This window comes from Myotis daubentonii, chromosome 10, assembly GCF_963259705.1.
Source record: "Myotis daubentonii chromosome 10, mMyoDau2.1, whole genome shotgun sequence".
In the NCBI taxonomy this organism is placed as follows: Eukaryota; Metazoa; Chordata; class Mammalia; order Chiroptera; family Vespertilionidae; genus Myotis; species Myotis daubentonii.
This window is the reverse complement of record NC_081849.1, coordinates 67,521,544-67,549,529: the sequence shown is the minus strand read 5'-3', so window position 1 is coordinate 67,549,529 and position 27,986 is coordinate 67,521,544. Positions and strand designations below refer to the sequence as shown.

Below are 27,986 nucleotides of genomic sequence, written 5' to 3'. Positions count from 1 at the left end.
TGCCGCAGATGACTGTATTCATAAAGCCGGTGGGAAACTCCTGCCCAGGTTCTGGCCAGGGCCACTGCAGAGCTCTGGCCTCTCCTCCGGTCTGTCCAGCACACGCTGGTCCGAGAGGGAAGCTCTAGAATTCCTACCCAGGAGCAGCTCCTGTGACCTCTGGCCTGAAGGAAAGGTGAGAGGATCAGCCTGTAAGCTGCATTTGCAAAGCAAGTGCACGGCTATTGCTAGGTTGCACGCTCATTTGGGTTTGCATTTGGGGGGCACACTGTGGGGAGAATAAGTCAGCCAGCCTTATGTCCGTCAGTGTTTCCAGAAAGACTTTTCTTAAATTCCCATCACAATCCAGGAACCTGAATTGATAGCAATTGCCCTTGAGGTCAATTTCAAGCATCTACCTACACCTTCAATCAAAACTCACTTGATCTGATCCCATCTTACCTATCCTACCTGCCTACACAATTTCCTCCCTGTGCCCCACACACATTCTTTTTTTTTTTTTATTAGTTAAGGTATTACAAATGTGTCCTCATCCTCCCCATTAACCCCCAACCTCCCCCCCCCACACAAACTCATGCTCCCATCCCCCTGTTGTCCATGTCCATTGGTTTGGCTTATATCATGTATACAAGTCCTTCGGTTGATCTCTTCCCCTTACCCACGCCCTCCCCTACTTTCCTTCTGGGGATTGATAGCCTGATCACTGTTTCTCAGTCTTTGGGTCTGTCCCTTTTCATCAGTCTATGTTGTTCTTTATAATCCACAAATGAGTGAGATCATGCCCACACACATTCTTATCTCAAGCATATACTATACTAAGAAAGAAAGCATACGATTTGAAAGCATAGAGAATTGGGCTTACAGGGGTGGGCAAACTTTTTGACTCGACGGCCACAATGGGTTCTTAAACTGGACCGGAGGGCCGGAACAAAAGCATGGATGGAGTGTTTGTGTGAACTAATATAAATTCAAAGTAAACATCATTACATAAAAGGGTACGGTCTTTTTTTTTTTTTTAGTTTTATTCATTTCAAACGGGCCGGATCCAGCCCGCAGGCCGTAGTTTGCCCACGGCTGGCTTAGATGCTATCATATCTAGTTACAGTCTGAGAGACCACAGACGATTTAATCTCTTAGACCCCGTTTTCCCACCTGTAACAGGGAGATAGTAATATCTGTCTTACAAGGTTGTGATGAGTTTTAAAAGAGATAATAGCATAAAGGTATGTGACCCAGTGCCCGGTTTATAGTAGATACCTACTCAACCTCTTCCCTTTTCCTTTGCCTCATATACCCACCCCTAAAATTCCTGTTAATGATAAAATCAAGTTTAATTTTGTCAAATAGGAACCTCCTGGATCAACTTAGACAAAAATCTATATTTGGTGACTCAGTGGAATTTTGAAAATCATGCGTGAGAACATCTAGTAAGAGGCGATAGCTCCATGAACCTTCGATATGTACTCATTATATCCACACATGGGGAGCAACTTCTGCTACGAGTTAAGATGCAGAAAACTGCAAGATCCTAATGATGAGAACAAGCAAGAGAAGCCACAAAAACCACAGGGCTTGGGCCTGAAGTTCTAGTTACCTGTAGTCTTTCTTAAGGGGCAGCATGGTTTCTCTAGAATCCAAGCTCTAACTGTCAATAGTTACCAGTTAGAGAAATGAAAGGCAAAACAGAGGTCACAGTCAGATGTGCAGGATCATAAAGGAAAGAACCTGGAAGAAAATTGGGCCAAAGCAGGAGCAGGTATTAATTGATAAACAGGCTCTTGAAGGATCATTACAATCCCCAATGGGTCTGGCTCAACTTTATGGAGAAGTGGGCATGTGGTATATGAATGTTTGGAACTGACTGAAAGACAAGGTGTCAAATCACTCATACTTCAAGGTCAACTGGCTCCTGACAGAAATACTTGGGTCAACTGTAGTAATAGCTTGGGACCTGTCACAAGGATGGCTAAAGGAGTCAGGCATTCCAAGGCTGAGCATAGTCCCTGGCTGAGCAAACTTCCTCTATGAGATAAACTGACAAACTCTGAAGGATGGGGGACAGAGAAGAGAAGGGGCATTTTGTACTCTTTTATTTTAAAATTGTATTTGATAATCAAACTGTCTGTAGGCAGCAATTCAGCCCTGGGGAAAGTGCCCATTGAAAAATGTGTTGAATAGCAGACCTCAAATCTCATTACATGAGTAATGGTCTAACAAAGCCTGTCTATTCTTTGCCGCCCACTTGAGATTGCTCAGTGAAAATAACCCCTTAGACAAGAAGTGGAGTCTAATGCAAATGCTGTTTTTCTACAGATGCCTTATTGTTCCTTTTCCAAATATAGCACTGAAGACTGTAGTTGGTTTGTGATGTAGGAAAACCATTGGCTGCTGTGAGCCAGGAAATTGGTATAGAGTTGATAGACAAATAGGTGGCCTGTGCTTTACTCTGATAGTGCTATTTGGAATGAAAAGCAGGTTTTGATACTAAATTAGGATAATACCATTTCTATAAGGACCAATTATATAAGAGTAGTCTACATTTTTCATTATTAATAGATTGTTCTCTTGTGACCAGTGATGTACGGCTTGTTTGAGGTACTAAAGGTTAATAGGGGTTCGGATATTTTGGCTAGTGTCTTTTTCTGGGACAATTCATGAGGAGTTTTCTGCTAAATATAAAGTGACCTTACTTTTTGTTTATGATGAAAAGAAGAGGAAAGAAAGAGAATAAAATAAATCTATTACAGTTTGAGTGCTGCCCATATTACTATAGTAGGTCTCGCTGCGTCCTTTCGTGCCTGGAGTCAACCACATACAAGGCATTCTTATAAGATGTTAATATGCACCACATTCTGTCACTGTCCAACTTCAAACCCTTCAATGGCTTCTCACTACATTCAAAATAAAATCCAACTCCCAGCCATGGCTAGAGCCCCTATCGGACCTGGTCCCTACTTCCTCCTTCCTCCACTGGCTCCACCCTCACCTTCTTTCTGGGCAAATTCAGTCCCAGCAAATACAGGTGATGGATTTTCCCTTTCCTCTCAGGAGACACTCTGACTCAGGTGTTTGCTCGCTTGCCTTATTTGTTTTCAGCACTTTGCTGAGATATAATTTACATACACTGTAATGAAAGTGAACAATGTAATGGTTTTTAGGGTATGTTCAGTATTGTGTAATCATCACCATAATTTAATTTCTGGATATTTTCATCGCCCCCAAAAGAAATCTTGTACCATCATTAGCAGTCATGTCCATTCCCCTGCTTCATTGTCTAGCCCTAGACAAACGCCAGTCTATGTTCTGTCTCTACAAATTTGATTATTCTGGACATTTTATATCAGCGAGACCATAAAATACATGGTCTTTGGTGGCTGGCTTCCCTGCAATGAAGAGACAACTCCTCTAACTTAAAAGGAGGTGAATTCTGAAGCAAAAGTGAGAACACTATTGCTTAGGTTGCATTAACTTTATTAAAGACTTGCCATGTTGTCCTAATAATTTTTTTCTCAATGTCTCCACTGCCTGGTGAAACTGATGATCCCAGACTCAAAAACCTTGCTATTGATGGGGAGTTTCTGAAAGGTATAAACAAAGAAGTAACATGAAGAGATTCTTAGCTATGTGTGTTTTCCTCCCCAAACTAAAAATTCCTTGGTGGATTAGACTATGTCTTATTTATGTATACCCAATGTTTATTAGTGTCGATATGTTCACGAATGAGTGAATTAATTCTCTTGTCCATTCACTCATCAAATTCTTCTATGTTTTAGGCCTCGGGATAAAATATGGAAAGATGACAGACAAGTCTCTTCCCCATAAAGTTTACATTCTAGGAAGGGATACAGCCACTGAACAAGTAAACAAATAAAGCAATAAAAATCCACATAATAAATGCTATGAAGAAAACAAAGCCGGATAAGTGGGCAGAAAATAAATAGAAATGTATACAGGAAGAAGCCCCATTTCGCATAGGGTTGTTAAGGGAAGCTTTCCTGAAGGAGTGGCATTTGAACAGAGATGTGAATGAGAAGATCCCAGCCCTCTGAATATTTGGGGAAAGCGGAATAGCAAATGCAAAGAAGGAACAGCACCCAAAATGCTCCTGAAGTCAAAATGGCCTAAGGTGACCAGGAATTAGCAAGAAGATCCAAGAAATTGAATCACAGTAAGAGGGAGACAGAGAGGAAGAGAGCAGTATGATATGAGGTCATAGAGGGATGCAGGGTGGGGTTGTATAGAGCTTTGTAGATCTTGGTAGAGAGTCGGGATTTAATTATAAATGTACTGAAAAGTCACTGGAGATTCTTATGTGGGAGAGCAAAGTATCTGATTTATGTTTTTAAAAGACCACTCAGAATTATGATGACACTCCATTCTGAGCATAGATGTCTTGGTTAGGTGAGGTGGATTGAGTGCTGTGCCACACAGCGTGGGAAAGTACTCCATTCAGCCCCATCTCTGGGATGCCATCCTGACCTAAAAGGTCTCAATAAATCTCTTTGAAGGGAAAAATTCCTTTGAGAGACAATTCCTGTTGGATGATGTCCCGTGCTATTGGCACGAGTTTATAAAACACCTTTCCTTCAAACCATCTCAGACCTGGTAATCCAGGAGGATTCAGGTACTGCATCTTCATTGCTGTCATCATAAACAGTTGCATCTGGTTGCTGGGGAGCCAGACACGTGAGTCTGTGTTCCATTCCAATGGTAACTGGAACATCAGTTTCTATTATGTCCTGACAGACAAATGATTAATTAGCACAATCAGCATCTCTCCTTGAAAATGGCCATGGATCAGTGTGTTCCTCTCCATCATGTAATTGAATCAGGGCCCACACACCTGTTTCCACTTTCTTTAAACAAACACCTGCCCAATAACCAACACAAAGCAATATTAAATCCCAACCTGCCCTGTGCATAAGCACATCTTTCAACTTGACCTAATCGATGCTGAAAGCTAGGAAAGCACAGGCCTCAGAGAGGACGACTGCCTGATCCTCACATGTAATCTGAGCGTCTACACCTCTTGCCCCTCTTGGGCACGAGGCAGAGCTGGGGTGGCGGTGCTGCAGTCAGGCCAGCCCAGGCTCAGGCCTGGTTGTCCAGTTGTGTGACATTGAGCAAGCCACTTAGTCCCTGCAAGTCTCTGATTCCTCATCTTTAAAATGGGGATAATGATTTTACCATGTTTGTTGTTCTTCTATCTGACTTACATTGAGCATCTTTTATGATAATATGAATATTTATATCACTTTAGGTTGGCAAATTTCAGTTCTGATTAAGATAGAGTAAGTGCTCCTCCCTTTCTTTCCCACTGATTATAATGAAAAGTCCTATTCAGTATATGCAGAGCAACTACCTGAAGACTCTTAAAAGTATGTAATAGCAAGTCAACTGGGGAAGAGAATAAAAAACTCAAAGAACTAGCTCCTGGAGATGAGTTTCTTTCCTCCCCTATTTTCTGGCTTAGATTCCAGGGCAGCCTGAATCTTGAAACTGTGAAACAGAAAAAGAAAAATTCAAGAAAAATCCTCTCTCTTGGGCTAGAGGGTTGGGGAAGGAGCTGATGGGAAAAGAGATCTCTCCCCTCTAAGCCCTACGATCAGCATGCCAAGGAAGTGGCATCCCCATGGCAGTGGCAATGGCAGCAGCCGTGGAGGTGGCATCGGGTATAGCAACTCCAGCAGTGGGGAATCGGTAGGCTCTTGTTTTGCTTTTTTTCCCTGAGGTAGACCCAGTTTCAGAAAGTTCATTATCGTGCATGGATGCTAAAACCAGGGTTCTGTAGGCAGAGCCAGGAAAAGGAACTCGTAGGAGTCAGAGAAGGTGGGGGGATTCACAGAGAGGAGTTAGCAAGAGAAAGGGATCCTTTCAATCTGTATATAAAGGATTGGACCCATCATGACCTATGATGCATAGGACTTCATCATAAGCAACATACCGAGGCGTTGAGAACTAAACGGGATAGACTACCACCCAGAAAAGACAGAGAAAGCTTGTTCTGAAGAGATAGGCACCCCAAAACTCTTCCAGCCCCAACCCTTTGCCCAGCACCAGAGCCGCTCTCATGTTTTTAGATCATTTGTTACAGCAGCACCCCACTTCTCAGAATGGAAATCTGGGCTGCCGTCATAGAACATCACCATCCGGGCGGCTCAGACAACAGAGGTTCACTTGGTTCAGAGTTCTAGAGGCCAGAAGTTCAAGATCAAGGTACCAGCAGGGCTGGTTTCTGCTGAGGACTCTCTTCCTGGCTTGTAGACGGCTGCCTTTCCTCTGGGTCTTCGCATGGCCTTTCCCCTGTGGAAATGGGAAGAGAGGGCTCACTGGTGTGCCTCCTTCTTTGTATAAAGACACCTGTCTTGTTGGATTAGGGTCCCACCTTTGTGACTACATTTAACCTTAATTATCTCCTTAAACACCCTAGCTCCCAATGATATTAAGGTACATGGGAGCTAGGGCTTCAGGATATGAATTTGGGGGGCGGGTGGCAGTAGACATAATTAAGTCCGTAACATGTGTCTTTATAAAGAGAATGTTATATGACGTAGTGGACTGTGACTTTTCATAGACAGATGTAGATGTGTCTCACTTTGAGCATAATGAAGAGAAATCCCAGGACATAACATTGTTTTATACAAAGCAAAGCAGTTCTCTATATTTCAATAAAGATGTTGATTAAATGCCACAGGATCTTAACTCTTATTATCCAAGGAGCCTATGGTGAAATTGGTTTCATTATATGACATTTTGCTTAAAGTCCCAGAACCTATTGATGATGTTAAGTGAGGACTTACTGTATACATGTTGGCCAGCACAGATTACCTGTGCCAGGCACATAGTAGGTGCTCACTTATTCTGTATTGAATGGAAATTAAAAGATTCTGAGTTCCTCCTGGGTTTAGCCATTGAGTGGAATGTTTAAAAATAAAAAACAGCCCATGAAAGGCTGACAGACACTTCTCCTCAGGGAAAGTTGAGAGAGGCTTGCTCTGCCTAGAATGTGCTCTTACATTTTGCAGGAGGGCCATCAAACACACTCTGATCTAGAGGGAGACACTGGTGTCCTTCTCTCCAGCAGGACAGTTTGACCCAGGGGCTGGACCTATTCTTCCTGGGCTGGAGGAGATATCCCAGGGCGGCTCTCCTAGGTGGGGTGGGAGAGGAAGGCAGCCAGATGGGTCCTACCTGAGCAGGGAGCCTGCTGGCCATCGTCCAGAGGAAAGGCAGCCCCAGGGGCCATGGCTGGGTGGATGTGGGTGTGTGAAATCTGGCCATTCTTTTCTTCTGTCCAGTCATAAGGGTGCGGGTTTGTATCGTATGCAGGTGGTTCTCCTGTGAGAAGATCAAGCTGCTAAAAGAAAAACAGAGACAGAAAGAGTGGACAATGTACCTTATTTATACCAAACACCTAACTCAGACTGTGGGAAGGCATTGTGGGAGGTGAATTCTCTAGCGTGGGCTTGGCCAGCAGCAGATTCTGGCGGGGACTCAGCCCGTGTTCGGTCCAAAGCTGTGTTTCTTGTTCTCATTTGGAAAATGGGCGAATAATACTTGTCTGGAATTTACAGGGCAGAGAGAAAGGCTGGCATGGGAGTCAGGGGCCCCGAGTTCTCATCCTGAGTCACCCTCACCAGCCACATGGCCTTGAGCAGAGCAGTGTACTTCTCTGGATGTCAATGTCTTTATACTGAAAATGAAGGTGCTGGCACAAAACCCAGGAGTCGGAAATGACTGCACACTCAGGTTTCTCACCGAACATACCCTCCTACAGGGGGCAGGATACAGTCCAGCCCCACACCCCCGCGTGCCGTGCCGTACCAACAGGATCCCTTGTCTGATTTGCTGAGCCCGGTCTCCTAACTGTAGCTCCAGCTCCTCCACCTGCTGCCGCAGGGCCTTGCGTAAAGTCTGCAGTTGCTCGGCCTCCTTCCTGCAGGCACATAATAGAAAACCAAATTCCACAGCCACCCCCATCCAAGGACCATCTCCCACTGCTCCTCCCAAAATGTAGGTCATGCCTTTGCTATTTCTTACAGGAGAATGTCACCTTCGTCATTTGTATCAGTTGCAGACACGGGCACATTCCTAGAGCAGGTTTTCTTTTTAAATAACTCCACTGCAGGATAATTTACCTGCCATGAAGTTTACCTATGTTAAGAGTACAATTCAATGATTTGTAGGGGATTTGCTAAGCTGTGTAACTGGCAACATCCAGGTTTGGGACACGTGCATCTTCCAATAAGAACCGTCATGACCTTGTACCGCTAATCCCTAGTCCCTCAGCTTCAGGCAACTACTCATCTACTTTTGGATCACATACTTTTAATCTATGTGAAAATAATGCAGATTTTCAAAACCCCCAAAACTCTGACATCTGCATTTACACGAGTCCCACTGGCATTGATTAAAGATGTCCTACTGGCTAGCCCCCTCATCCCAGCTGCTGCCCGCATTCTGACCTCAGAGAGCCGTGGCCATCAAGGGTAAGTGTTGCTGTCTGGCAAATGGCTCTCACAGACTCCCACTTAGAAAAGGAGAAGAAAAGCATGAGAGCCAGGAGAAGCTGGCCAGTTTCTCAGTAGCCCCGCTCCAGGGCGCTCATCTGTCCTGCCCTGATGACCTTTCTGCTTCAGGTGTGGGGTTGGTACCTACTCTTATGGCTCCCTCAGATAATTACCTCTCCTCTTCGGACATGTCCCTGGAAAAGAGGGCCTGCTGCCCTGTGAGGTGCTTTTCCATGTCCTCCAAGTGCTCCTGGAAACACCGGCAGAGCGTCCTCATTGCTTCCATCTCCAAGGCTGTGTACTGAGAACCAGCAGAGAGAGCTCAGGAGGGAGTCCTGATTCGCCGCAGGAGGTGCCAGGGTGGGGCCCGCCATCCCACCGGGTTCACCGCTTGGCCCCACTGCTAATGTGCGGGGAAGAGAAGAGGGAAAGGCCGGCCTTGGGCTTCTCCCAGCAGCTGGAGGCAGTACTTGGCTGGGACAGGAGGGTAGAAGCTGTTGGATGGCCCTGGAGACATTCTGTCCTGGAGATGGGAAAACAGTCTGGAGGACTAGCTGATACCAGGATGGGAGAGTTTAGATCAGGGGTGGGGAACCTTTTGTCTGCCAAGAGCCATTTGGATATTTATAATATCATTTGGGGCCATACAAAATTATCAACTTAAAAATTAGCCTGCTGCATTTGGTCAAATATTTAATGAACTCACCCCTAACGCCTTGGCAGGGCCAGGCCAAATAATTTCTTGGACCTTGTATGGCCCATGGGCCAGACGTTTCCCACCCATGTGATAGATGGAGGAGAGGAGGGCAGAGGGCTAGAGTACGGGCTTGCATTTAGAAAAGTGGAGCCTTTCTCATTTCACTTTGTTGCCGAGTGCTGTCTCACTCTGAGTCTCTATAACATTGAACACATCTGTTCAGATGGTTATGTTTAATTAGAGAGTCTTTAAGAAAATTTTTGTTAGTCTTAGCTTGGCTTCACCACAGTCCCTGGTGATTGAAATCGGAGGACCATCTCCAGGCAGCTAAGAAGGCCATCCACAAAGAGGCAGGCACAGGTGGGCATCCCATCCCCCCACGAAGTGGAATCTAGGATTGGACTGTCCCCCCAGTCCTGCTCCCCATCACTCCTGATGGGAATCATCCTTTACATCTTCCTTTCTCTGCATGTCTGTGCTTCTGCCTTGGTGTCCTTACTTAATTATCTTCTTAGAGCCACCAACCCCAGTCCATTTGTCAGGCACTCTGCTGATGTGCTGAGTTCTTACCGGCTATCTCTTGTTTTCCAGCCCAGGTTGGAACGTGCTTTGAATGGGTCCATAACCTAAAACCTCAGCATCCCTACCCATCTGACTTTGAGTGATGCACATGCTAGTTGGAGCCTAGTGCTCTCTCCACCAGGCCATGGGTTTGGACCCCCTTCCTGATGGGCATGGCAGAGGCTGCTAGTTGCCTACTCACTATCTTTCTCCCCCTTATTCTTACTAGCAAATTCCAATAGCTTAGGGGCAGCAATGTGTCTAAGTAAGAAACTCCGTTTCTCAGCATTCCTGGTATGTAGATAGCAATGAGGTGGAAGTGGAGAGCATGGAGCTGGGATTCTGGGAAGCTCTTTAAAGAAACTGATTTCTCAGGCAGGTGTCTTTTAACCTTTTCTTCTTTCTTCCATGGAAACCTGCCTTTCAGCTCTGCTACTTCCTCCCAGACCTGCTTCTAAGAAGTCCCAGATTCTTACCTTCTCCTCAAAACCACATGGCCAAGATGCTGGCAAGCCCGATGGCTATTTCTTTTTTCTTATCAGAATTGTCACAATGAAAATATTTTCCTAAGAGTGATATTTTTATTTTGAAAACTCTCCATCATTTTGCATGGAGAGTTGGGTTTTCATTCTTTTTTTATCTTCTAAATGTTATGCCAAGTAACCTATTTTGTGTAGCAAACTCCCTAGTTACTTTTGCTTCAGTGTGAGTGCATTGGAATCAGTGAGAGGAGTGTTTGAAGCATCACTGGTGCTGGCAAGTGTTGAAAGGTGACTACAATTGTGGCTCTTCAAATCAGAAAAGGTCTTAGAAATCATTAAGCACTTTCAGAGATCGAGTATCGTGACAGAATGGCTAACGTGTCCAAGGTCAAAAAATGACAGTGAGATTTCAAAGCCAAGCCTCCTGGCTCATTTCTGTTCGGAGTCACAGTAGGGACTACAGTGTGGCTGGCCACATGGAGAAGTTATTTGTCCTTTGAGAGTGAGCTGATGAGTAGTACCACTAGGTCCCTATAAGGTGACCACATTCTATGGACATTGAGGCCAGGGACATGGAAATATGGCACTCAAGTAGGCTGAACATTGTAATCATTGACTTTTAGATTTCATCTAGTTTTTTGAGTTTTTGTGATTGGAAGGTATGGGGGCTGGGATAGATGGCCTATGGTTCCCTGTGTAAGGAATGACATGGAAAATTCTGAAACACTGCCATCTTCTGGTCATTTGGAAACACTAAATATACATTTTGGCTCTAGAACAAGTATTGAAGTAGTTGCAGAAAAAAGGAAACCTTAAACAAAAAATAAAATAAAAAATAAAAAGGGGGAGGGACTGTTTTGAACTCTTTTTTGCAATATAAGGTCTGGGTATATATAATACAACATCACCGAACAGCAATGAACTTTTGAAATGGCTCATATTACCTTTTAAATGGTGTATGCTTTTCTCTTTCTTTAAATCTAAGTCATGAACATTAAAAAAGAATTTTCTAATATCCAAAAATCTAATTTTGGATACATCTTATTTCCTTTTCTGAAAAATATTCAAAAAATTAACAAATCATTGTGAAGAATTCACTTCTATATAATAATTTAATTATGTCAGTAAACCATTGTCTTAGGTAACGCACAAAACCACACAAATGGCATTCACCAGCCTAGTGTTCCCTGCACTATTACATCCTTCTATGTAAAGGGGGCAGAGGGGTGTTCTTCTGAGCTTTTAACCTGCAATGCTCTTAATTGCCATACCTGTTTGGAACTCCCATTGTCATGTAAGGGATGGTATCTGTCACTGCCTATAATTTCCACTTGGTTCAAGACCTATGTTCTAGATATCTTCTTCATTGATCATTAATTTTTCTTCCCCTAGCTAGCACCTAGCATCTAACTTAGAGCCATTTTTCTCCAGGATATTTTTCAGGCCTTACACACCCAGGCTCGCTCACTGTAGATGTTTTGTCTCTTTGTTCTTGAGTTTGTTCCTTAGTTTATTTAAGTAGCCTCTTCTTATGGGTGACTGAAATACATTAGTTTCACTTGCTTTTCCCTTTCTCTCTGTGTGAGTGTGTGTACACCTGCACAGGAGTACAGATATGCACAGGTATGTGTGTTTTGATTGTTTCCTTTGAGTGTGTGTTTGTGGTTCCTTGGATTTAAATTAAGAGAAATAAATGCATTGTCTCTAGTAAAACCCATGTAGTATGCATTTCAGCAGGTGTATAATGCCAAATCAATATGATATAAAAGTACCTTTTTTGTATAATTGCAAATTTTAAGAGGAGAGAAGGCTGAGTCAATGTGAGATGAGGTACCGGAAGACATGGGATGGTGACAAGCACACTCATCTGAACTCCCGTTCATTTAAAAGCTATACGAAAGTCTGACGATGGGCCGCAAACCCCTGTATTTTCCGCAGAAGTGCGGTATGTCATAGACTCCAATCAGGAGGAACGTCTATTTCCAGTGGCCAGATCTCTCCACACAGTTGGGGCGACTCCAAATAGGCTCAGATAGACTGAAGGGCTCGTGCAAGATTATACAGCTACGCGGATGTAAGACAGAGAACTGGTTCCTTAGACTGAACGGAAGATGGCATTCAGATGCACTCGTACTTATAACCTTACACACGAATTCAGGCAGGGTACCACAGCCCTCTGTAAAATGGGAATTAATAAGAAAGGTGGCCTTCTGTACTTTTCACAAGGTAATGCGAAGTATGACATAAGGAGAGATTTGTGAGAAGATACCATAAATCATACAGCACTCTGCAAATACTACTCCTGGTCCGCAACAAGAAGGTGTGCCCTGAGCCTGCATTCAGAAAGGGAGGCCAGTCGGCATCCCTGAGGGGTGTGTGTGGCGTCTGCCTCCCCGACCTGCAGGGGTGAATACTTACAGAGCACAGCTCCCGCACCGCAGTCTTCATGAACTGGGCTTCTGGGTGACCGTGCCAGCGCGGGCCATGCCCGCAGGCCGAGTGGCGGTGGGGATGGCGATGACAGCAGTCACAGCAGGGGGCAGGTGCAGCACGGCAGATGTCCTCTGGGCAGGGACTAGGGAAGCCCGTGTCTAGAGAGACAGATTTGGTGAGGGGCCGGGCCCCGTTTCCTGGAGCTGACCAGCGATGCCAGGACCTGGGCTCACACAAAGAAGCCTGAACAGAGACATCACTGAACTGCCTGGCTTCGGCCCCCAGGACAGGTTCTGCTGTGCTAACAGGGTCACACACAGTGCATTCTAAAGTTGTTCTTCTAGAATCAGTCCCCAAGGCCACAGCATTCTGAGCAGCTGACACCAGGTTGCAGGACATCTGGGTTGTCACAGACTCGGAGCTGACAGCGCTTGAGTCAGCATCTGAAGAAAGGGTTCCCATCTCAGATTCTGCCACGGGTGGTATGTGACCCCAAGCTCTACACCTTGGCTTCATTTGGGGAGAGGTACCTCCAGACAGCTTATCGGGGTGGGGAACGGACTTCTCAGATGTTTGAATAAGGTCAACTGTATGGGGCGTGGCCTCGCCGGGCTTGGGGACATGCTGAGTCAGGAAGGTGCAGTTGATGTCAGGGCAGAGTTGACTGCTTTCTGCTTCTCTTGGGGCCTCAAAGTCAACAGGAAGGAACTTGTCTTGAGGGTGACCCACTCCAGGTGACCTCTGAGGCTCACAGTGGAGGCTCTGCACACACAGGCCCCCTGCTCCCTCCGGCCTCAGGAACCCATCCTTCCCTTCTGTGCGGTGGGTCACCATAAACTCCAGAGGATGGTCACGTCTGGAGGCCGGTGTGCCGACATTGGCCTCATGCTGGGTGTGGGGCACGGGTGGGGGCTGCCTCTGATGGCTGTCTTTCCTGGGGTGTTCTCCCCCAGTGCTGGCCACGTCCAGGGCCATATCTGAGGCCAACCGTTCTGGTGGTCCCCCCGTGGCCTCGAGTTGAGACTCTTTCTCCACCACAGCTGTTGAAGACTTGTCCTCTAAGACACTCCAGTCTTGACCGGAAGAAGCTGTGCTCACCACACTTTTGGAGCCAGACTCGCCTGCCTCTGGCTGGCAGTCCTGGAGTGCCCCTGAGTGCTGGCCCTGACCCCTGGGCTTTCTACTTCCATTTTCAGCAGGACTTGGTCCTCCAGGCAAGGAGGGCACCTGTGGAAGAAACCAGGATAAAGGGAAAGGGGTCAGGATGGGGGAAGGCGCTAGGTGTAAGAAGTGCTTTCTTTTTTGCCTTATCATTACCATTGAGTCAGGAGATAAGGGTTACACACTCAGTTTTTGTCAGTTTCCTACTTTAACTGGGACCTTCTTCCTATGAGGCTCAGCTTCTTTGTTTAGTAAAATCAAAAGAAACTAAAAGGGAAAGGGATGCTGAGCTTTCTGGCTCCTCATTTAATGTCCTCTGTCCCTTGGGTGCCTGTGGCTCATGTGTTCTAAGCATTGGGTGCCTTTCCCAATTGCGGCAGCACATTTCAATCTCGTACGTCCTCCAATCCTCTCCCAGCCCCCACATGGCCCCTACCTGCAGGGCTGGCGGGTCCGGTGGCTCCTCCAGGAACCCGCTGCTGTCAGACTGGCAGCTGTTTGCTCTGCTCACTGTGGTGCCTACAGAAAGAAGTGAGGAGGCCTGGTGAGTAGAGTGAGAACAGGGTGACAAGACTGGGCTGAAACCCTCCATGTGGCCGATACGCCGTAGATCCTCAATAAACGCCCACTGCGTGGAAGTGTAAATGAATGAGGCGATTCCAAGGTTTCTTTCCTCAACTGTCAGAGGTCCACGTGAAAGTGTGTCGCTGCTTTCCTAATACGAGGAGTAAAACAGGAAACAAAGACAGAGGAACTAACGTCTCTCAACACTAAGTAACAATGTGAGTGTGAAATGTATCATTACTAAGGGGAAGAAAATCCAGATGGAAACACATATGCCTTAAATGTCACACTAACAAAACATAACACCCCAAATCTATACATCTGTGTGCATACATATATATTGCACTGAACTGAATATTTGTGTCCCTCCCCCATTCATATGATGAAATTCGAACCCCCAAGGAGATAGCATTAGGAGATGGGGCCTTTGGGAGGTTATCTGGTAATGAGGTCAGAGCTCTTATGAATGGGATTAGTGTCTTTATAGAAGGAGACCCCAGAAAGCTCCCTCGCCCCTTCCCCTAGGCGAGGACACAGAGAAAAGATGAGCACCTCTGGACCAGGAGGCTGACTTTCCCCAGACACTGAATCTGCTGGTGCCATGACCTTGGACTTCCAGCCTCCAGGACTGAGAGAAATAAATCTCTGTTGCTTATAAGCCACCCGGTTCATGGCCTACATGGCAACCGCAGCCCCAAATGGACTCAGACATAGCCATTCTTTTTCTTTTTACTAAATGTTGGGTAGGAACTCTTTACAAGCCTCATCTGGGCTCTATTTATAGGACAAGCCCGTGTCATGTTTTTGAGCGCTGCTCTGGCCATTTCGAGAGGCTGGAAGGGGCAGAGAAGAATGATGTTACATGTGGGCAGGTAACGACTGTAAGCACCAGCATCTTGGAATCCTGCATTTGTAACTTCTTCTTAACGGGTGGGGGGGATGGGAGGTCGCTAGGGAGTCACCCTGCTACTGGTTAAACTGTAGGATTTCTCTTCTGAATGAGAAATGCTTCCTTTTACCCTACTTTATGGGCTAGAGGAGGAAGCCTCCTGGGAAGAGGGTGGTTGGAATGGAGCTTCCTTATGTTGCAAAAAGCAGGAGGAGTCTTATTTGTCCTGGAAGAAAAGACTGGGGGTAGGTGGAAAGGAAACGGCTGCTGGTTGGTGGGCGGAGTGCTTGGATGTGTGGTACGTAGATGAGAAGTAGGGAACTTGCCTTGGCTTGAAGAACAGCTGCTGCAGAAGAATTTAGAGGAAAAAATACACAGACACTCCACTCTCCTTCTTTGTTCTAGATCCAGCCTTCAAGGCCAGCTGCACTAACAAGGGCGGCGCTTCCTCTCCTCACAGGACTTCTCTCCAGCCTCGCCAGCCATGTGTCTGAGCAAAGACAGCAAAGACCACTGGGAGAGACATGGTCCCATGGTCCCATGGTCCCATGGAGAGACATGGAAGTCCAAGATCAAGGCACCAGCAGATTCAGTATTTGGTGAAAGTCAGCTTCCTGGTTCATAGACACTCATGAGGTCCCAGAGGTGGCCTATCAGCCCAAACCCCAGCTATACCTCCTACCCCCTGAGGTCAATGTAAACAGGAAAAAAAGCTTAGATTTGTAGAATTAAAATTTAGGAACTCCACATTCATGAATTCCCTTCAAATAAAATGAAAGACTAAAACCCAGAGGATATACATTTTTAATACTGAATCTTAGGGACATGAAAGAAATTCAAGCAAAGTTTTGAGAAAACCATGTTCTTGGACATAGCTATTCTTACCGCATAATTAAGGGTAAAACATTAAAAAAAAATTGCTAGTCATAGACCTAAATAAGACCTCTGCTTCTGGCAAGCTGAAGTAATAAAAACTAGATTTCCCTACCTCCTGAAATAATTTAAAAATTGGACAAAGTATATGAAAACATGGTTTCAAGAAAATGGACATCGGGTGATTAAAGATGGCAGACCCTGACAGGCAGGAAAAAATCACAGGAGCCCTATAATAACCCAGCCTCCTGCCTTGAGAGAGTTCACAGTCCAGGCTGCAGGGAGAGTGAAGCACGCAGACCCTGGCAGACTCCCTGGGTTGAGGAGACAGAACTGAGTCTGGAGAACCTGAGCCAACTGGAGTCCACAGAGTTGGGTGGGAAAAAGGAGAGAGCGGCACAAAGAGAGAACTCAAGGGTCCCTCTTGAGTTTTCAGCCAAATACTGATCAGCCATGCATGCAAGGAAACTCAGAAGACCGTGGAAAGAAGCATTGGAAAGGATTCGAAGATTCAATGCCCAACACTCCCCCAGACCTGGAACAATGCATGTTCCCACCGCCAGCTTCCAAAACCTCCTAATTCACAGAGCATTGGCAGGACAGAGTACTCAGATGGGTCTTGACTTTGGGGAAGATAAGTTGGCATCTGGCAAGAGTCATGCAAGCAGGACCAGCACCCCCAGGCCAACCCAGCCCAGTTCCTGAAATGAGCCCAAGACTGGGAGAACTTTAGAAGCATCCTTACCTCCCGTGGGATTTTCCCTATACACTTACTGTGCCCAAGGAGCCATAGCTCTTTATGATTCCACTAGACTGGGGCCTTGGCTTCCCGCCTTATGTCTACCAGTTCTTTTCCCTGATAGATCTTGTTATTCAAACCCTCCCCTACTGGGTGGGTCCTGTTCAAAGAACTGCCCACCCCTGCAGGAGTTTGTCCTGCTCCTTAAGCTGCTGGTTCCCTCTCAAGGCAATCCCATAACTTCTCTATGCAGTAAGCTCCTGAGATCCAGGTAGGCTCCATAACTGCCATCTTGAAAACCCGGAGCTGGATCTGCTGAGTTCAGCTTCAGTCTCTCCTTCCTCCTGGCTGTGCGATCTTGGGCCTGTCACTATGCTCGCTGAGCCTGTTTCCTCATGGGGAAAAGAATGAATATGGTAACCGTATTTTACTTGTGGGGTTGTGATGAGGATCACATCCAATAATATACACACGAATATTTATGCATATGGTAAAATGACATAAAATGTATACGTATACACACACACACACACACACACACACACACACACACATATATTTTTGCTGCATCTTAATATTTACTAGAACTCAATCACTATTAATATCATTCCATTTCATCAGTGAGCATAATTAGTAATAGTGGTATTAACTAGATTTTACTTTCCTCAGATTGGTGGATCCTACCTGGGAAGGACCCATTCACCTTTGGAAACATTTCTGCCTGGGAGGAGACATGCCTCAGGCACTTTGTCCGAACAATCACCAGGTGGCAGCCTTACACCAACCACAAGGAGGAGCGAGGGCCTTGCCAATCTCGGATGGCTCAGTCTTGTAGGAAAAAGCAATGGGAAAGCTGCTTGTGGAAACTGGGTTGGTAATAAGAGCTCCTGAATCCTACAGGCAAGTTTTCCACATAACTTAGTCTGAGTTATGAGGCTCAGGGGGAAAAGCCTATGGGATTGCAATATAAATGAGGGCAGGGGAACAGAACAGGAGCCTTAGGGGTGTGATGTACTCTGGAATTGTGTCGAGCCAAAGAAATGGTTCAGTCAGACTCTTTGGGGTTTACCATCTTCATCTTTTCTTTACTGTTCTGCTTTACCTCTTTCTTTGCCAAGTTCCCCTCTCTTCTGTCTCCCAATGGTAGAAAATTCTGTGACATTACAGATTATGCAAACTCAACTGCCTCCAGAAGCTGGACAGTAGCCAGTGTATGAGCAGCTGGATTTAGACAACAGGGAGCAGGGTGGGTTGTCTGCACTTGAGAGTGGGCCACAGTCACTCCACAGGGAGCAGGAAGCTTAGGAAGCCAGGATGGTGCCATCCACCATCCAGTACAGGAATTCCTTCTGGAACTTTCCTTATAGAGGGCCATCTTACACACTTATGTGACATGGACCTACTCCGATATAGACAGGACATATCATACCTTTTAGAAAATGATTCTATTAGGAGTCAAACCTACTTTAGCGTTTCTGTTTGTTGGTCATAGCTCTGCTCCGTGGAGTAATACAGTCAGTCTAACGACCCCCTTTCAAAGCAGCTGCCTCATAACCTCCAGGCCTGTTACCCTCCAGCCTAACTCTCCCCAGATCCCTGAAGTGAGCCATCATGGGGTAGGGCTTCCAGACCATTTGTGTCTTATACATTTGTGCCTTAAATAAGCTCTTGCTTAATAATGTCTGCTTTAAAATCTGCAACTCTAACTCGAGATGTGTTCTGATAGTTCACTTCCACACATACAGTCTGCTGTCGGGTGAGGCTAGTCAGAACGTATGCCCTGCATTGTGTCCTACCCACACCAGCCTCTGCTTTGACTTCAAGAGATACATGTTTTGAAAAGTAAATGAATGCCTTCAAGTAGCGCTCTTGTGAAATTTGATCTAGCTAGTTTGGGACCATGGTTCCATCCCGTCTAGAGTAATTTTGATCTTCATTCTGAAGTCTATCTGTGTTAACCATAGATTGAAGACACATTCTTGCTGTGAGCCAAGTCGCTGACAATATTCTGTAGAGAACAGGCCAAAGAGACAGAGCCTGGGAATCCTACAGCAACTCTCGACTCTTTCCTTTAACAAATGTCCGCTGGTCCCTGAGGGGTCCACACTGTTCTAGAAACTCCCTGGGGTGTCCACAAAGGTGCCTGCCCTCACAGAGCTTTTATTTATGCGGATTCAGATCCTAGAACTGGAGAGAGGCTGAGAATATTTGTGATTGTGGCAAATATTCCTGAAGCAATTAATTCTTCCTTCTATGTGAGGACAAATTTTAATGAAGAGCCAGTGCCAATCTCAGATCTTAAAATAGAAGAAGTTTCCAGCGCAAAATGAACAATGTCCCTGTCACCATTTGAGACAATAGGTGGACAATGTAATACCAATTTATTTGGAACTTTGCATTTCTGCACTGATTCAATCACCATCGTCCTAGAGACAACCAGTCCAAATGCCTTTTCTCTCGTGAAGATGTCTAGGACCAAACATTATTCTTGCCTGAGCTAACAGGCTGATGGCCAGGTGATTATGTCAAACGCTCAGACAGTAAGAGGCAGTAGAAGTCCTTTCACGTGGCAGCCTACTACATCAAAAGTAATAATCCAGGATGTGACAGGAAATAAGAAATTTGGAGTCTCTAAGCTGGAGAACTAAGATTTTTATCAAGAATCAGGCTCATGATTTTCAACTAGGGAAGTTGTAGGACGCATGGCTGCGCCAAAGACAAGGGGAAATCTCAGGAAGTCAGAGTGTGGGCTGTTCTTTCATTGCCCCCACTCCAGTCCTTCGTGGCCCTGTCTGTGCTCCAGGCTTTCACAGTTTTCAGTCAATAGGAGGCGCCAGAAGTGGGAGACTGAAGGGCAGGAGGAGGAGTGTGGAGTATTTATTTGCCACCACCTCTTTCAGGGACTTTTTGAAAACAGCTGTATAACTTCATGGTAAGAACTCCTGGTGGAGTTTCCTTTCCAAGGTTCCCACGTCCAGCAGGCTCCAGTAATGCGATCCCTTCCCTGTTTTTTCAGACTTGGGAGTGATCCTGGGCTCTCTACTCCTGCCAGCCTTGGAGTGCTACCCCCACCGCAGTCAACCAGACTAGTATGAATGCCTTGCCATGGTCAACGTAGTTTTCACATAGCATTGTATCTTTCTATTTTAATTATGATTACTCTGCTTTTTAATAGAAAAAGTGGTTTGGGTAACATCAACTCACTCAAGCTCAGAGGAAAGATGGAGAGAGGATTGGGCACTGTCCTCCATAACTGTCGTATTTAATCACTTTCATCTCAGTCCTATTCATTTTAATGCGTCTCTAAAGAATATCTTCATGTCACCCTTTCCCCCACTAATGTTATTTTTTTTTTTTTTTTACTGCTTCCAAGTCATTTTAATTTCTGATAAAAGTCATCACCTGCGTTTGATGAGCTTGTCTGTGGACAAAGCCACAGATTAAGGATAAATAGGTGTCAAAGAAACATACTAAGAATGCCCTTTAAGGGGACAATGAAAAACATCTTCCCCAACATACTTGTTTTAGAAACACATAATTCACAAGGTATGCCTTCTGAGCAACCAAATAAAGTAAAATGATCTTAAAACAGCTGATTGGTCATTCTCTAAAAAAAGCTGGCTGTATGTACATAGTCATTCCACAAATACTTACCTACTGTGTGCCGGACAGTGTGCTAGGTCCCGGGGGCACATGATGAGTGAGACTATGTCTCTCCTCTCCAGAAGTTCCCGGTCTAGCATTCTAAGAATAAGCTCTGAGGATGTCATTACAAAGAGTAAATCTGCCTTCATAACAAGAGCTTTTGGGCAAATTGAAAACAAAGTCCTTTTTTCTGGGGCTCCAGCAGCCTTGGTTCCTCCTCTAGAGCATGGTTTCCCTGATGAATGTGTGAAACTGGATTCAAATGCTAAAAGCTATTCAGAAAAGAAAGCCTGAATACTTACCACAGGGGAAAAACACATCAAATTGTATCTGTCTTTGGGATATTCATGATAGCAAAGGGAAGCGGGAAGCGTGACAACAGAAGTGAAAGGACAATCATGGATCTACAGATAGTAAAATGGGAACAAAAATACATTAGAAAACTTATCTCTACCTTTGAGCCCCAGATTAGTGGTGGCCATTTAAAACATTATCATGACAATGCTCAGCACGTAAGGTTTTACACCTAGACTTGAAGCATGAATTGTGGGCATAAGGTGGCCTATTTCAAATGGACTTCAAAAGCAGTTGTATGGGTTGGCCTAATTTCAAGCCAGCAATTTGAATACCTTCAATCACACAAAATATACTCCATTGATTTGTGTGATGTTATGGTTCTCTTTTCTGGACTTTGCTCCTACAAAAGGAAAACAAGAAGATGCACGCACAGTAACAGATTTTTGAGGCTGAATTCTTTTTTTCTTGGTAGAACATGTTTTTGCCAAGTTTACAACCCACTTGAACTTCTGTCTGTTCTTTGATTTTAGAAACAACTTGAGCTCCTTTTAACTTTGGTAAAAATCACAGACTTAGCCATAGATAAAGAAGTCTTAACAAAATTTACAGAAAATTTTTATCATCCCCAAATATCTCTAAATAAAGAACTTTCCTATTAACTTTCAGTGAAGCTGAATCTGATATATAATGTTTTAACTTAAGGAGAGATCATTTTATTTTGATTAGGCATTTATAACCTAATTCTATAAAGGAAAAGATTTTTAAAAAGACATCCTAAGAAAAGCTTCTTCTAATCTTTATCTGTTTAAAGGATATGTGTTATTTAAACACTTATTTGATCATTTGTTTCCTCAACATACATATTTTTGAGTGTTTCTAAGGTAAATTCTGGTGATTGAAGAGAAATCAGACATTTCTGACATTAACATGCTATGTCATAGTGGATTTAAGCTGCTTAAATTTAGCTTTACACATAAAGTTAAAACAAAGTATACGTTAGGAACACGTTACACAGAGAACTGGCTAATCAAATGATCAGGAAGGCTCAGGACTGAGAGCCTTGGGTATGGATTGGTCATTAATCATCTTGGCACTAGGAATAAACCTCATGGGCCCTTTCCCCCTCATATGTAAGGAATGAAGTTTTGCCTAGAAATTTACTCACTAAATCTCCCATCCAATAATGAAAAAAGTCTGGTTGCCTGAAAAGAATTACAGCCCCACCTTCACTTCTAAATATCTAACATGAGTATGCATATTGGTTCAACATGCTTCACTAAAGTCTACAGAGACATGGGAAGAATACTTTGTATGTATTTACAAAGAGAGGGAGCAGAGACTAAATCTATATTAAAAATAAAAACAGCCCAGTTGGTGTGGCTCAGTGGTTGAGCGTTGACCCATGAACCAGGAGGTCACAGTTTGATTCCTGGTCAGGGCATGTGCCCAGTTGCAGGCTTGATCCCCAGTAGGGGGCGTGCAGGAGGCAGCCGATCAATGATTCTCTCTCAGGGATGTTTCTATCTTTCTCTCCCATTGATGTTTCTATCTCTCTCTCCCTTTCCCTCCCTCTCTCTGAAATCAATGAAAACCCAATACAATATTATGGTTAATATATAGAGATGAAAGGTAATGGGACTATGTTTTTTAAAAACTGGAAGGAGACGAAGGTCAGGGAGGAGAGCAGGCAGGGATGTGTTCTCAGACATGCTATCAAGTGACAAACAAGCAGGTCTTACAGAGTGAATCCTGAAATGCTTCCTCATGATACACAAACCACTTCATTTCATACATTTTGGCTTCTAATAGAATGCAATCTGCAGCTGCAAAACACATTTTATAGTAAAGCTACACCGGTGAGGTATTTGCAGCATGGGATTCACAGGACGATGTGCCACTTGGAGTCAGAGAGATCTGGGTTTTGTCCTGGTGCCAGAGCTCACCAGCTTGGTGAACCTGAACAAGTCACTTAACTTTTACCAGCCTTGGTTTCCTCATTCACAAATTAGAAAGAATTGTAAGTCTTGATACAGAACTATAATTTGGGGTTCCACATGGCAACCCAGTTAAGGAAGGGAAATTTCTGGCATATGCTTTTGGCCTTCTTTGGCTCTCTTTTGCTTTCTTGACGCAAAGCCTTTTCTAACATCATCTCTACCTTCTCTAAGCAGAAGAGCCTCCAGGAGCCATTTAGCCTTGGGACTGTGCAAAGAGTTATTCTTGACCAAAAGATTTCTGAACCTTGGGTACCAAGAGTTGGCCACACCCAGATGTCTCTAGCAGTGTTGTGTATCAGAAGAAAAGGACATGACCGGGGTGCCTCCAAGAATAATGTTGGCATGCCCTTTTTGCATTTTCCCATGGACAGCCCTAATTATTTGTGATGGGGTATTGGCCCTATTGTGGTAGGAGAGGGGCAAATTGGGTGGTGATGAAGTAGAAATGATAGTAAGTTTGCAGAACTGATCACACTTTTGATCTGGGTTCAGACACCACAGTTCTTGCTTCTGTACCACTAATGGTACCAAAAAGGTATACTATTTCCTCAGGGTTTGTGAGCTAGATGGGCCTTTGTCTTCCCCAGGCTTCCTTAATATCCCAGGGAGATCAGAGTACCAGGAGATGTCTGAACAACATGCACATAAATAAATATGGACCCTTCTGAGATTCTTTCTCCACCATTTTCCTTGCTACAAACAGAAGAGGGATTTTCTTTTATTTTCCTGCAGTGATTTGTAGCCTTTGAAGTAAATTTAAGCATCTTTCTTTTTGAAGAGGTCAAGTATTTTCTTCTGAAATTCAAATATTTTATCTCTATTCTTTCAACCTAACTTATTGAACTTATTTTGGGAGCTAGAAAGGGGCACAAATATAAAGCAGGAAATTATAAGAGGGTATGGGTGATTTTTTTCCCTTTAAAAAATGATACGTTGAATTATTTGGACTAAAAGGACTTGTCTAAAGGGCAACTGTTGATGGAGGACACCAATCAGAATGTGTTTTTTCTGAAATGATTTTGTCTGAACTCTGTTATTTCCACTTACAATGACATTTTCTTCACAAAAAGCAAGATGGTTTGGACTTTATGGAGCAACACATTTTCTTTGAATTAAACTGTTGGGGACATTTGGTTACTATTTCAATACCCCTCTTGCTTCGCTTAATACTGCATAGAGGTATGATACCTTTGCAACCTAAAACTTAAGGCTAATTTCATTATAGGTTATCAGTGATGTACTTGACATTGAGAAACTCCTTTGCATTAGTCACCCTCTTGGCAGAGGTCTATCACTTTCTAATTGTGGGTGCTACCTCCATTCTAATTACAGCAGTGCTGCAGATCTGAGGTTATCTATAATAATAAAAGGGTAATATGCTAATTAGACTGGATGTCTTCCAGATGTCCTTCCTGATATAGCCGGGGCTGGAGGGAAGACAGCTCACATCCTGGGTGCCAGAGGGAAGCCGGTGCCGGCAGTTGGGGGAAGGAAGGCCTACTCTTGCACGAATTTTCATGTATCGGGCCTCTAGTTGGAGTAGTAATAGGATGGTCTCTTCCCCAGACTTTTCGTCCTGAAAGATGCCAAATGTTTCAAGAACTGAACAAGTTGATAGACTAATTGTATTGATACCACTGATGTGCAACCATCACTGGGGTGGCTCCTTCCAGCTGTTCACTGCCTCACAGCAGTGCCTGGGAGCAGCTGGTTAGAAAGGAAAGAAGAATGCCACTTGGCAAGCAAGCAACAGGGGGATTGAGGAAGAGAAGATACAACTATCTACACTGAAATATGACCAGGACAACTGCACTGTCTCTCTCTCTCCCTCTCCCTTCCTCTCTGACATCAATAAAAATTATTTTTTAAAAAATCTAATTACTGAAAGCAAAAGGCTCAAATTGGTAAAATATTCACCACTAAGCTCTGAAGGCTAACCATAAGCATACTAAATGAAAAGAAGTATATTAATCATAATTTATCTTTTAAAAATCATAGTCTGATGGACATAAAATATCTTTTATCCCTCTAAAATTCAAAGCTCTCTCTCCATATCAACTCAGATCCACAGGAATCTATGATACTGGATTATATTATCTTTGCAGTTTTATCTAAGTGACCTTGGTTTCACTGAAGTCTCTGGGGTTTGGCCATCTTGAGGTTCCCTCTGATTGCCAAACTATACAGATATTGAGGGAGGAGCTTGATTTTGTTGTCTTTTTAAAAAATATATTTTATTGATTTTTTACAGAGAGGAAGGGAGAGGGATAGAGAGTGAGAAATGTCAATGAGAGAGAAACATCGATCAGTTGCCTCCTGCACATCTCCCTACTGGGGATGTGCCCGCAACCAAGGTACATGCCCTTGACCAGAATCGAACCTGGGACCCTTGAGTCCACAGGCCGAAGCTCTATCCATTGAGCCAAACCGGTTAGGGTGATTTTGTTGTCTTTTTATCATAGGTAGCAAAATAGCCCCTGAGAAATATTTCTTATTCTCATTCACATTTTGAATAAATATATCTCAAGCTTCAATAGGTGCCAGGTCCTCCTCTAGGTTACCAGAGTATGTGTGTTAAGAACTTTGGACACTATGAAATCACTAGAGGCCCAGTGCACGAATGTCGTGCACGGGGGGGGGGGGGGGGCGGGGTCCTTCAGCCCAGTTTGAGCCCTCTCGCAGTCTGGGACCCCTGAGGGGTCCTTAGCACTGCCACAGAGGCGAGAGAGACTCCCGCCACTGCTGCTGCGCTCACCAGCCATGAGCCCGGCTTCTGGCTGAGCAGTGCTCCCGCTGTGGGAGTGCACTGACCACCAAGGGGCAGCTGCCCCGTGGTGGTCAGTGTGCGTCATAGTGATCGGTCATTCCGCAGTTTGGTCAATTTTCATATTAGCCTGTTATTATATGGTATAATTTGTTCAGTTTACAGTTAACAAAGAGCAAATGCTTGTTTTTGAAGTAGTCTTATTTCTTAGGAGGCAAGAACTTATATTATTAATATTATCTTATTATTATAGTAGAAACAATAACGATACAACAATGACAAAAACAAGACTGCCTGTAGACCAATTCTACATATTTTAAAAAGAAAGTCATTGAGTAAAAACAGAATAGCTAAAGTTCACATCATGTTCTATTTTATACAATGAATTTGAAATCTTATTGGTTAATGCATCAGACGCTGATCAAGGTTAAACCTGTGAGAATGCCATGCAGGTGGGCAAATTGCACATGTGAAGGAAATGGACCATGGCAGATATCATCGTTGATGTCTGTGTGGGCACCAGCAGCAGTCTAGAGTTGGCAGCAGAAGAAACCAATCAAAATCTCAGCTGCTCTGGCTCTGAGCCCCTCTCTAACCTCTCTTCCCAGGAAGAAGAGCCAGCCTCACCTCTGGCTTCAACCCTCCCAGGGAAGGCTAAAAAGGGGAAATGCCAACTCTCCTCCCAAGGTGAGGAGAACAGCCCCAGTAAGGTCAGTCAAAGCCTCTTCTAACATCAGTCTCCTTATTTGCTCAACCTTTTCTAGGAGCTTATGCTTATCATACAGAATGAGGTTTGCTATACAAGACAAGAACAGGCAACTTCCTTCTAACAGATCCTGAAAAGGGAGGTGGGAAGGTGTGATTTCCCCCTTGCTCTGCCCCAAGCCATAGATTTTCATGTTCCTTTCATACTACCTGAGACTTTGGGCAAAACACAAATTCCTGAATTAATGGCCTAATTTCTTAATGGGATCTTCACCTTGAATGGTTTTATATTAGCCATTGGCCAGTAATTAAAGGGATGTAGGAAGGAGTGGGGAATGATAGTGAGCCTGAGTTGAGTAAGAATAGGGGATAAAACGTGAGATAAAGAGCATCTGAAATGCACCCACTTTACCTCCCCTTCCTTCTTGGTTGGTGACAGCTATCAACTACCTTGGCCACACCCTCCCTTCCCTCCACAGTCACCTTTCCGAGCTCAGGGAAGACTGATTTTTCTAATCTTCTAAAACAACCTCTCAAGCTAAAACATAATAAAGGGACCTTGGTTTCCTATCTGAGACAAAGTATCCTTTGAAAAGTTCCAAAACTCATCTCTTGTTAAACAAAAATACTAATTTTTGTAAGGGGCATAAAAAAGCATGCTCCTGTTTATTTTCCTATCTAACATAGTCCTGTGGAGGTTTTTAATAATAAAAACAATAGTAATAATTGTGATTATTATCATTAAGCCTGAATTGTAATAAACTCAACCCCTGGTGAAATCTTAAACTTCAGTTTGCTTCCTTTTATGATGTGGACAATTTCAATCATATTAATATTCTTGAATATCAAGATTCTCTTAGAAATACAGCATTTTTTTCTCTATTGACCTATAAATCTATTTCTACCTACATATTTATATTAGGGTGGTATCTTGACTATCCTAACATAACAGCATTCAACATTTTGCCAGGGCAACAGAGGAGTCTTTGAGCAAGAATAAAGCTTGGGATCAGACAGATCTGTGAATCCTAGCTCAGTCACTCAATAGGTGAATTACCTTGATGCATTACTTAACCTCTCTGTCCTTCTGTTCCCATCTGTAAAATGGGAGTAAACCCCACTTACTCCTATGGTTGTTTTGAAGATGAATTAAGAATGTGAAATGCCATGTGTAGTGCCTGGCACCCAGACTTCTCAGGACAGGTCTATTCCCATTCCTTAAACCCACCCCCTGTGACAACACCTCTGAGGAGGTGATGCCAACCCCTAGCTGAGAGATGGCTCCAAAGATGTATACAAAGAATCCTTAAGAGAAGTAACTATTTGGTTAGGACATGCATTTGTACCAGCCAATTATCATTCACGGCAAACTGTGTAAAGGCCTATGTATGGTAAGGACCTATCAAAATGTATGGGAGCACTGAAGAAGGAGTTTGGGGAATAGGGATCTTGGAGGAGATGACAGAAGAGGGAATAACTGAACCAAGACCTTGAAGGATGCGGGACGCTGGCACGTGGAAGGGAGATGGGAAATGGACTCTGGGAAAAGGGAGCCCTGTAATTACAGAGATGTGAACGTGGGGATGTTGGGGGGGCTGAGCATCCCAGCCCATGCAGAGTACAGGCTGTGGGAGAGGAAGTGAGACTGTCAGGATGGACTGAGGCCAGG

General features: G+C 44.3%; 1 protein-coding gene across 1 annotated transcript in view; it reads right to left on the bottom strand.

Annotated features, from left to right (window-relative positions):
• Positions 1 to 1,082: 1,082 nt before the first annotated feature.
• The window catches only part of ITPRID1 (ITPR interacting domain containing 1), a 76,365-nt gene continuing 49,461 nt past the window's right edge, over positions 1,083 to 27,986 (bottom strand). Inside the window, exons 10-15 of the mRNA XM_059712695.1 lie at positions 14,281 to 14,363; positions 12,669 to 13,910; positions 8,684 to 8,811; positions 7,825 to 7,936; positions 7,192 to 7,357; positions 1,083 to 6,303 (exon numbers count right to left, since the gene is read on the bottom strand). Coding sequence (XP_059568678.1) covers positions 6,212 to 6,303; positions 7,192 to 7,357; positions 7,825 to 7,936; positions 8,684 to 8,811; positions 12,669 to 13,910; positions 14,281 to 14,363 — 1,823 coding nt within the window. The 3' untranslated portion in view covers positions 1,083 to 6,211. The remainder of the gene's footprint in view (positions 6,304 to 7,191; positions 7,358 to 7,824; positions 7,937 to 8,683; positions 8,812 to 12,668; positions 13,911 to 14,280; positions 14,364 to 27,986) is intronic.